This window comes from Strix aluco, chromosome 2 (genome assembly GCF_031877795.1).
Source record: "Strix aluco isolate bStrAlu1 chromosome 2, bStrAlu1.hap1, whole genome shotgun sequence".
Lineage (NCBI taxonomy): Eukaryota > Metazoa > Chordata > Aves > Strigiformes > Strigidae > Strix > Strix aluco.
This window is the reverse complement of record NC_133932.1, coordinates 137,590,993-137,602,474: the sequence shown is the minus strand read 5'-3', so window position 1 is coordinate 137,602,474 and position 11,482 is coordinate 137,590,993. Positions and strand designations below refer to the sequence as shown.

At 50.9% G+C, this 11,482-nt stretch overlaps 1 protein-coding gene across 15 annotated transcripts in view; it reads right to left on the bottom strand.

Moving 5' to 3' along the window:
- The window catches only part of STIM1 (stromal interaction molecule 1), a 105,904-nt gene that overhangs the window by 28,769 nt on the left and 65,653 nt on the right, over positions 1-11,482 (bottom strand). For all 15 annotated transcript variants that reach the window (XR_012622197.1, XR_012622200.1, XR_012622199.1 and 12 more), the window contains one exon: positions 957-1,134. Coding sequence is in view for 11 of the 15 variants with exons in the window: in XM_074816649.1 (XP_074672750.1) it covers positions 957-1,134 (178 nt within the window). In the remaining 4 variants the exon portion in view is untranslated. The remainder of the gene's footprint in view (positions 1-956; positions 1,135-11,482) is intronic.

Below are 11,482 nucleotides of genomic sequence, written 5' to 3'. Positions count from 1 at the left end.
GGCCACACCTGGAGGGTTGTGTCCAGTTTTGGGCACCTCAATACGAGAGAGATCTCGAGGGGCTGGAGCGAGGGCAGAGGAGGGCAACGAAGCTGGGGAAGGGCCTGGAGAATAAATCCTGTGAGGAGAGATTGAAGGAGCTGGGACTGTTCAGTGTGAGGAGGAGAAGGTGAGGGCAGACCTCATCACTCTCTACAGCTCCCTGAAAGGACGTTGTAGAGAGGTTGGTGCTGGTCTCTTCTCCCAGGGAATTAGTGACAGAACAAGAGGGAACGGCTTTAAACTGCAACAGGGGAGGTTCAGACTGGGCATGAGGGAAAAATGTTTCCCAGCAAGAGTGGTCAGAGAGTGGAATAGGCTGCCCAGGGAGGGGGTGGAGTCCCCATCCCTGGGTGTGTTTAAGGGCCGTTTGGATGAGCTGTTGGGGGATGTGGGGTAGGGGAGAACTTTGTAGAGTCGGGCTGAGGGTTGGACTCGATGATCCCGAGGGGCTTTTCCAACCTGAATGATTCTGTGATTCTGTAAATGTGGTAAATAAACAGGAAGTACCTATCTGAAATAAGACAACGCACTCAAAACAAAGAGTGACTGCTGTCGAGTACAGGAGCGCTCAGATCCGTTGCGCTCAGCTGGATGTTTTGCTCCTTCAAGCAGCGAAGTTCTGAGGGTAGGGAGGAGAGCTCTCACATGTCAACAGCAGCAAAACTAAACAGCCAAATCTTCCCCAAAATCCAGAAACTATTTTGTTGAACCAGGAATGACAACTAGAGCAGAACAGGAACTAAACAAAGAGACAAAACATGACATAAAAACAACGCGGAGAGGAAACAGAGCGGGAGGTCATATGGCCGCGCTGGACTACACATCAGAGAAAATCTTTCCTGAGATCTAAACGAGTAACAACCTCAGGAAAGCGACAGCTGAATGCCCCAACTGGGCGGACGCATAAAACCCACCTTTCTTGAAGGTCATGGAGAGACTGCTCAGCTCTGTGAAGTCCCTCGAGGTCTTTCATCATCTTCTTCATGTGCTCCTTCGAATAGCGATTCTGGATGTAGGCAAACCAGCAGCCGCCCACTCCGATGACGATGGACACCACCAGCATGAAGTCCTTCAGGTGGTTGTGACGTGTTACTGGAAGAGACCAGAGATGCTACTGAATTCAAAAGAACGTGACGATTAACTCCACAATGCTTCCCCCGCACTGGAGCTGGACACGAGAGCTTGAGACAGCATTAGAAGGAATTGTGACCCAGGATTCCCAAAAGGAAAAGATGAGCTACATCAGTAGTTAAGGGGAAAAAAAGAAGCTTGACAATATTTATTCAATGTGAATGGGGAAGCAGGGAAAAAAAAAAAAAGGAAGATTAAATTCAAAATCTTATAATTTGCCTGTCAGTACATGATGCAGGAGAGCCTCCAGAGCTCCCCAGAACAGCTGTGCTCTTTTAGGACAATGCAGATACCGTTGAGTACGAAGATGTAAGAGCTAAGAAGAAAAGAACTTTGTTGAAAAAAATACAGCTGTGATCACAGAGACAGGCCAGATCAAGTATCGAATTGTCAAGCTGCAAAACTTCCCATCAGAATTAGAGCTCAATGTGGAAACCCCCCTTTTCAGCAGTTAGCAAAACAGCTACTTAAAAAAAAGTGTGGATGCATGTGAGAGAGCGAAAGTAAATAAGTGGGGGTTTTAAGTGCTAAACAAAAACCGAAAACATGTGTCAAGCAGAATTTTTTACTGTTTACTATTTAGCAAAGCCCCCAACAAGTATGTACTGAGAAAGCTAAAAATGAGAAAGAGCAGCTTAGTCAAGCTAGCTGTGACTTCACGTTATCTACCGGTTTTCAACTAAAAGAAGGTAGATTTAGATTAGATCTAAGGAAGAAATTTTTTATGAGGGTGGTGAAACACTGGCACAGGTTGCTCAGAGAGGTGGTTGATGGCCCCTCCCTGGAAGGGTTCAAGGCCAGGTTGGACGGGGCTTTGGGCAACCTGGGCTAGTGGAAGGTGGCCCTGCCTGGGGCAGGGGGTGGAGCTGGATGGGCTTTATGGTCCCTCCCACCCCAAACCCTCCTGTGATTCCACCCCCAAGCACAACCTCCCACCTGCACTTCACACAGTACCGTTTCCTCTCACCACCAGTACCACGGTTTTACCCCAGACACGCCAATTTCCCGTCAAGGCCTACACCCAGCTGGGGGTAACCCGCCGTTCCCAGCAGCACGGGGCGTGCTCGGCCACTCCGCACGGCCGCGACACCACCCCCGACCCAGCCCCGCGTCCCAGCGCGGCTCCTCTAAGACGCACTGAAATCCCAGATGTAAAATCAGTGCAGGAAGAGCAACGTGAGCGTGCAAAGGGACGCTTCTCCGCGAGCAAGCGCTGTGCCAGCTCCAGCAGCCCCCGGCCATCCCCCAGGACTGGCTCCGCGTGATGGTGCTCGGGTGGACAAGACCGACGGGATAATTTAGGTTGGCAGCTGTGGGCGAAGCGAAAGAGCCATTACAGCACAACCAGAAAACCCCTTTGCTTCCCCTGAAGCAGGAGCAGGAGGGGTTTAAACACAGAAATGTATGTCTGCAACCTGCCCCATCCCCTTGCCGCCAGCCCTGAGAGCACAGAGCGGCTTTGGGGGGCTGGGGGCAGCCAGGTCACCTCTGGATTCTGAGAGCTGCCAACAGGCCCAGCCACGGGAGGGCCCTTTCTCAGAGGAATTGCCAACCACGTGCCAATCCCAGTTACTCTAAAAGGAGCCAGCAACGCTCTTTCCCCCAAATTGATGCGACATCCCTTCCTCTGCCCTACACCCGAGCTGGAGGACACCTCAACCCAGCACGCACGAGCTGGGCTGCACCCAAAGCAGCACCCATTTTCACAAGAAAAAACACTTCTGTGAGGCACGTCCTCGCTGCCAGCTCCTCGCAGCAATACCTGCCTGCCCGTGGGGCAAATGGGCTGTGGCGGCCTGGCAAGCAGGAGCAGGGCTCCCCAAAATGAGCTTCTTACATGTCAGGCTCAGGCCAAGCGCGGCACGGAGGGTCCTGGCACGGGGAAGTCACAGCGGTGAGGAGAGTTTGAAACGGATGGGAATCACTCCCTGTTGCTTTCCAGAACGAGCAGATGTGGAAAAGCCATTTTACAGATGAGCAAAGTGAATAGCCTTTTTCATCTAGGAATTTTAAAAAATACTGGATGTGTTTTGCAGTGGGGGTGAGCCGAAGCACAGAAGCAAGCGCTGCTGCGCAGGGTGAGCTGCGCTGGGCCCAGATCTCTCTGGGCTGACCCAGCGCTGAGGGATCTGGTGGAGCTGGGAACGGTCAGTGTGAGGTTCATGGTTGGACTGGAGGAGCTTCAAGGGCTTTTCCAACCGCGATCATTCTGGGATTCTCCGCTCCGCCGCAGGCACCCAGCAGCTTCGGTGCAGGGCTGGAAGCTCAATCACAGAATCATTTATGTTGGAGAAGACTGTTAAGATCGAGTCCAAGCTGCAGGAGAAGCTGTTGCTGACACCACTGTGGCTGTGGTTTCCAGCTCTTTCACACGCTCCTTGATTCACACACACGTTTGGTGGTTGGAGGCGGCAAGACAGAGCCCGGCATGGCTGGGCAACCGCCAGTCCCCACCGCTGGCCCCGCGGGGCAGGACCAGCCCCGGGCCTGGCGGGGCCACGGCGCAGCCGAGCGAGTCCCCAGCTGGGAAGAGCCCCCCTGCCACCTCCGCTCGGGTCCTTCCTCCCTCTGCACCGCAGGGGAGTTTATACAAATGGACTCCACATAAAATCCCACCTGGGCCGCGAGTTTCCCAACACCTTTTGTTTGGGGACTGTCGGGGGGTTTGGGAACATTTACGCAGGGCGCCACTCTGCCACACTTGCTGGAGGATTTCCTTGCCCAGTGATTTCCTTGCTGGATGATTTCTTTGCCAGATTATTTCCTTGCTGGATGATTTGCATCACGTCCCTGAGAAACCAGCTCCTTCACCTTACACAAAATCCCTCAGCTCTTTGTTTCCAGCTACAACGACGACGCACTGACTGCTGTCTCATGAACCAAGGAGCAGCAAGGGGTCTGTGGTGCTCACACTGCAAAGAGTTTCTCCAGAAAGCCTTTCCATCTTATTTGATATTTTAGAGACTTTAAAACCTTGTTGATCACACCAAATTGGAAATGGATCTCTACCAAAAAAATTCTGACATAATTATATTAATTTTAATAAGCACTTCCTTCACAACATTATAATGTAGATAAAAGAGTCCCCCAGGGCTTTAAATCCATCTTACAATTAACAAACATGAGTCCCCCCTCCCTGCCCCCCAAAAACCTTTTCTCAAAACGACACAATCCAAGCAAATGTAGGGCTTTCACTTCCCTTTCCTTGAACTTTTGCAAGTGTTTAAAGGCCTTTCCAACACATAAGTTACACACGTTTTGTAATGCTCAGGTCTGAGCATCAGCTTTGCACGAGACGAGAGAGAATTGCTCAACTGGCCTTTTCAGTCTGAAATCTGCATTTATGGCATCGCAGTGACAAAAAGCTCTGGAAGAGCACGTGGGAGGTCTCTGCCTGGGTGTGCTGAGCGACGGTAAAATCCCCAACAGGCAGTAAAGAGAGAAAGAACTCCACAAAGGCACAGGGCTTCTTTCAAGAGGAAAGGATTAAGATATGATTGGATCGGTGGCCAACGTCAACAGGATGAGCTTCAACAAGGCCAAGTGCCAGGTCCTGCACTTGGGACACAACAACCCCCTGCATGGCTACAGGCTTGGGGAGGGGTGGCTGGAGCTGTCTGGAAGAGAAGGATCTGGGGGTTCTCATTGACAAGCAGCTGGACAGGAGCCAGCAGTGTGCCCAGGGGGCCAAGAAAGCCAACGGCATCCTGGCTTGGATTAGAAATAGTGTGACCAGCAGAAGCAGGGAGGTGATAGTCCCCCTGTGCTCTGCACTGGTGAGGCCACACCTGGAGGGTTGTGTCCAGTTTTGGGCACCTCAATACGAGAGAGATCTCGAGGGGCTGGAGCGAGTGCAGAGGAGGGCAACGAGCTGGGGAAGGGCCTGGAGAATAAATCCTGTGAGGAGAGATTGAAGGAGCTGGGGCTGTTCAGTGTGAGGAGGAGAAGGTGAGGGGAGACCTCATCACTCTCTACAGCTCCCTGAAAGGACGTTGTAGAGAGGTTGGTGCTGGTCTCTTCTCCCAGGGAATTAGTGACAGAACAAGAGGGAACGGCTTTAAACTGCAACAGGGGAGGTTCAGACTGGGCATGAGGAAAAAATGTTTCCCAGCAAGAGTGGTCAGAGAGTGGAATAGGCTGCCCAGGGAGGGGGTGGAGTCCCCATCCCTGGGTGTGTTTAAGGGCCGTTTGGATGAGCTGTGGGGGGATGTGGGGTAGGGGAGAACTTTGTAGAGTTGGGCTGAGGGTTGGACTCGATGATCCCGAGGGGCTTTTCCAACCTGAACGATTCTGTGATTCTATGACCACTCTGTTCCCCAACAACAAATTAATACAGTCACTTCTAACATGGGTACGCACCCTGCTCCACTCAGCACTCATGTTCTCTCAGTTTTGTGAGAAACCCCCAGATGTAGAGCACAAGGGGTGCACAGAGCAGTGTGAGAATCCGATCTCTTTTCCCCAGGAAACTCAAGCACCAGGTAAATTTACAAGCGGAGCAGAGACTTCACCTTGTAAGAGGAGGTCTAAAGACATTTCTCAGGCTGTTGAGAAATAATTGGTGTCAGGTCTCTTGTCAAAACCTCTAATAAAAAGTAAAAAAAAAATTTACTTCCATCATTTAGAGGGATGAAGACTTTCACAGCTGAGGCAGGAACAACATTTATTGTACCCCAAATTTCTTGATGCCCTAATGAAATCAAGCACAGGACACAGGACATTTGCTTCAACTCATCCCCAAACCACCCACCAGGAATCTCTTTTTCAGGCAAGACATAAGACGCAGAAACTAAAGGTTATTGCCAGCATGCAAAATGTGATGAAGTGAAGATGAAAAAGTGGTAAAGGAAGATGCTGATGTGTTTTAAGTAGGAGAACAAGATTGCTGGATTTGGTACAATTCAGTATTCAGGGAAAGGTGAGCTGGAAATGTTTTTACATGCTCGTGCATCTCCAATAAATGATACACTTGGGATTTCCTAGCAAAGGGAGAATGACCGCAGGACTGTAAGAATATCTCCATCGAGCACAGACCATAGGGTAGATCAACATTTTCTTTTTCACACACTGAAGCTGCCACGGAAGCGATACAGGGACTTCTTAACACAAATACAAGCCCCAGACAGAATATTCTGGTACTATCAAGAATACAAATACACACACAAACATGAGGATCTGGCCAAAATGAATCATTCCTAGTCAAAGGCTTTAGAGGAAGCATCATGTAAAGGCGTGTGCAGCCTCAGTCTAAGGAATATATTGCCTCACACAGAGGGACAGACATGAACAGGAGCAGACATGAGCCTGCAAAGCGCGGCAGAGCAAAGCCAAGATCATGCTAAGCTAGACTCAAAATGTACCGATTTAAGAACAGACGTGTTACAACAGCAAGGGCATTAAACCTGTGAGAAGGAAACCGCCTTGTATTGGATCTTGGTTTGCTGATTTATTTCTTTTTAAGCAAAGAACAGCTGACATGTGCTGTAACTGGGAAAAAATGAGGCTTTTAAAGGTTGGTTCCCCCCGGCACAGATGACAGATGCACATGCTCTGACTCCTCTGCCTGCATCCCAAGGGATGCACTGCATGGAGCTCGTTACCAGCGACGCCCACAGCGATCTTGAGCTGTCAAAGTGCCCGAGTCTGACCCCGGTTATGGCACCAGACTCCGTCCTGTGACTCTTTCTGCTCACAGCCCATCTTTGGTTCCTCCCGTAGCTCTCACTCCGCTGGAGCACAGCCCGTCTGGAAGCGCGTTAGTCTAACGGGGCCACCCTCACTAGCAGAAAAATCATTTCTGGAGTGACTCAAGTGGGCTGCTGCCATCTGCGGCTGGCAAGAACTGCTCTTCTTGACTGCGAGCCAGAAACGAGGAATACACATAAGCCAGCCCAAGAAACAGATGTAAAGCAGCCCAGTATCCTGACTTTACGGAAACACTCTGACAACATGTGATGGATATTCTGCATTCAGGAATCTGCGATGTGGAGCAGACAGACTGCCCGGAGAACACAGGGAAAACCCCCAGACGTGGCACACACGTCGCCATGGGGTTGGCTTCCTCCCGTAGCTGTGCTTAGGCATGAGGAGGCCAGCACGGCACCCGGGGTGGTGGCCCCGCAGAGCTCTCGAGGGGCGCAGGCAGGGACCGGAGATGCCTGGTGTGTTCGCATCAGTCGGGGCATAAACCGACTCCTCCACAATGTCTAAGAAATGTTTTCCGGTTGATAAAAGACAAATAAAGTATATTTGTGACAGAACGGGCTTCCCTCTAGGTTTGCCTGTATGATCACACACACGACTCAGAGCTGGGCCCCCACCTCAGCGAATGGCAACTTACACCAGTCCCTGCTCCTCCTTCTGTTGGGATTCTAAACCATCACATCATGCAAAGTCCACCACAGTTTCCCTTGGTGTTTCAATTCTCTATTCTTTCAGTGATCAAAAATGCCCATAAATTTCCATCAGTCAGCAAGTCCTTTCTTGTCTTTGGCTCTGCTCCTGATCACACGGTCTGTTGGGCCGTTTCAGGGCCATCAAGTCATCCAGCTTCAAACAACCCCCTTTTCTTCGTCTGTCTTCCGCAACCTTTTCTCAATGTTCCATTTAACATTTATAATTTCTTGAGAAATTAATCTTAGAACCTTTAAAAACATTAAAACTAGATGCTTTGATTATCACCCATTTCTTATCTTATATCAGTTAAACTATTATGATCAGCTTAAGCATGCCTAAATGAAAGGTTTCAACCCATCTGTCTTTATCCAGGGATTCCCTAGGCTGGGTTTTGGCCAGCCATGCTGAGGGCTGGACATGGGACGAATGAGCAGCACAGCGTGGTTGTATGACTTCAGACCAGCTGAACACCTGCAGCCTCACAACAGTTTACTAATTTCTAGTCTCTTATTCGGAATCACAATGCCCATTGACTTCTTATTTCTACGATTTCATTTATTTATGAGTAATCATTAAAAAAAGAGAGATTTTCATCTATTTCTTTCAGGGTGGGGCTGCTGACTGGAAGCACTCACGTTGCCACCCACAAACCAGCAGCCGTGCTGCTCGTGGCACATAAAAACCTCCTGAATTTCCCGTGGAGGCAATTTCTCACTACTCAATGCTGTCTCTGCAACGGGCTGGGGGGTGAATGCGGCCGGTCGTCCCAGCTCGCTTGGCCCCAGCAGCAATAACTCGGGTCGTCTCTCCCCAGCCTCACGCTGTCTTGCTGCATTTTGTTCCTCCTGACCGATTTTTTAGGCTGCGTTAAACTTCAGACCGACGCCAGCAGCACATCAGCGTGAGGCCAGGCCACGGGCAACTGGGACAAACAGCAGCAGGTAACTGCTGGCCAGGCTACAGGGGCTGCTCCTGCTCTCCAGGCTGCCAGGAAACCCCCCTCAATTTAACCTGCAATTCCTGAAGCCAAGGAATAATCACCTCCCATTTGCCAGGAACAGATGAAGAGGGTTTCAGCAGAAATTTATTAAATAATAATCATAGCATAGCGATACTGCTATGGCAGGAAGTGTGTGATTTTTAGGACAATATTTTGTAAAGCCTGACATTTACCTCTGGAATTTTACAGAGTGAACATAATCTACCGCTGAAAAATAATCAATGCCATCTGTCACTTGAAGAGTTTAATCAATAAGCAGCGATGGATCTCAGCTCCCAGCCCACCAGTACTCGATTGCTGTATTAACAGCAGTTAAATAATAATTATTTAATGCAAACAAACACCGCAAAGGTAAAATCCCAACTCAGGGAGGAAATCCTGCGCTTGTGCCAGGGGTGGAACGGCTCTTTGCACTGCTGAAACACAAGCACTGCAGCAATCTCTGAGATGTACAAACATAAAAGAAGAGGAGAAATAGCGTCCTTGTCCAAGACAAGCTCTCCTGCACGCTCAGACCCCTTGCAGCCGCTGGTGCCAGCGAGCTTCTGCAGGAGCTAATTTTTTTCAGAAGCAGATAGAATAGCTTGGCACCATCTCGAAACCTGACCCTGAGCGCTTCTCCGTGAGGCAAGCTGCTCTGGCTGAAATCCAGGCAGCAGCTCTCCCCTCCATCGGCTGACCGTTCCCATCTCAGCCCTTTCGGGGAACATTTTTGCTGCGATTTGGCCGCGTTTTCCCAGCAGAGACAGGTCCTGCCGCCAGCCCGGACGCACAGCGTCCCCCTCCTGCGGCACCCCGAGCCCAGGGGCGCAAGGGAAACCCAGCCTGAGCCAAACTGGCAAAGCCGGTACTGGGAGGCACCACTGGACAGACAGACAGTACATACAGGTGACCAAAGGGGTGACCTACTGGTGGGAGGCTCACCAGTGGCACCGATCATGATAGGATGGGGGGCAACAGTTTTAAGCTGAAAGAAGGCAGATTTAGGTGAGATCTATGGCAGAAATTCTTCCCTGTGAGGGTGGGGAGGCCCTGGCACAGGTTGCCCAGAGAAGCTGTGGCTACGCCTCCCTGGAAGGGTTCAAGGCCAGGCTGGACGGGGCTTTGGGCAACCTGGGCTAGTGGAAGGTGGCCCTGCCCGGGGCAGGGGGTGGGACTTGATGGGCTTTAAGGTCCCTTCCAGCCCAAACCGTTCCATGATTCGGTGATGACAGCCAAAGCACGAGCCGGGCCAAGGCAGGGGGGCCTGGGGCAGGCTGCTCGCCTGGGAGGTGGGAACCTACAGAGGAAAGGTAAAGCACAAAAGCACACTGTGGGATGGGGGGGCTCGGAGGGGGGCTGCCCACAGCCCTGCACCGGATCTGCACAGGGCAGGGACAGCGACGCTCTTCCCCTGACTGCAACGGAGGGGCTTCCCCTGGCGGGAGGGAGAGGGACAGGACCTTTCTCCAGAGGTCCAGCAGACATCCAAGCCCCGTCTCCCCTTACCCTCACGAACCGCGTGATCCCTCCTCTAATGGGCCACAGAAGAGTTCAAGCGTTCTTTGAAAACATTCACGTGTAAATTCAACACGAAAGAAGTAAACAAGATTACTGGCCCCGTTTCCATTCCGGATGGATTATCACAACATCCTCTTCTAAGGAGCAGATTCTGGCAAGTTGCTGCAGATACGTAATTTTGAATCCCTTTTATTTCACGGTTTGAGAAGGCTGCTCGGCTGACTTGTTCAGATGGTTTGTTTTCCACCCACCCACAGCTCTTACAGCCTTTCCCTCCTCTCCCGTTTCCTCCACCGCTGCCACTGCCCGCTTTGCCCAGCTCGCTGCCAGCACCGCTGCCTCACGCCCTGAGCTAAGGCAAGTTGAGGTGTTGCACGGAAATACCTGCCAGCCCCACCTCGAGCTGAGTCACCTCCTGCCCCACTCCCAGTGCCTCCCAGTGCCAACCATTCTCAGCTCCACCACACAAGCGCTTGACAAACACCCTTCCCCTTCAGCAGCGTGCGCTCATGACAAGCAGGTAACTCATGAAAACTCAGCTTGGGTGCAAATGTTGCCTTTTTGCTCCCAGAACTTTTCTTTGGAAGATACAGGTTGACCAGAATTATTCAAATCTCCCTTCCTGGGATGGAATGTATGGGTAGCAAAAACTAAATTCAGCCAAGGCGGTTTTTCTCTGCAGGGTTTCTCCAAAGAGAAGCGAAGGGCTCCCCAGAGCACAGCGGGGCTCCCACCTCTAACATACCCCTTGGTCACTACCTCTGAGTGATTCAAAGAAGGGTAAATAAAAATCCAGTTAATCTGAAAGCTGTTCTACCCGCTGTCTGCATCCTTTCCTATGCTGTGAGAGGTCTCTGGATATTTCAGATTCGGCACGCAGTGCCAAGCACGTCGCCTCGCAGAGCTGACCGGCTGCAGGATATCTACACTTTCCAAATAGACTTTGGGAAGATAAAGAGGAGGGGGAAAAAAAAGGACAAAAAAAAGCACAGCTGTTACATTTTACACTAAAATTCACAAAAAACAGTACTTGCCACAAACTACTGATTTGTTTTTCTAGAAATGTAGCTCTCGGTACTGTTAACCCACTCAAAAATAAAGAGCATAAAGCACGCTCGGCAGCAAGGAAGCGAAGTTTCCCCGAGAGGCATTTCACAAAGTGCCTTTCAAGAACACGCACTGCTTCACTGCCACCCCCACGCACGCCACGGCACCCCAACCCAACCCAACCCACCCTGAAATGGCTAACAGAAGGGCCTGGAATCTGGCAAACGAATGACTGCCGTTTCAAAACAGCTTAAATTGTGTTTTAGTGAAAACCTCGGGGGGGGCCCTGTCAGAGTCTGCTGGGAGAGGCACCGGAACATGCCGAGGAGCGTGCAAGGCCAGCCGTTAGCTTTGCACCGGCTGTTT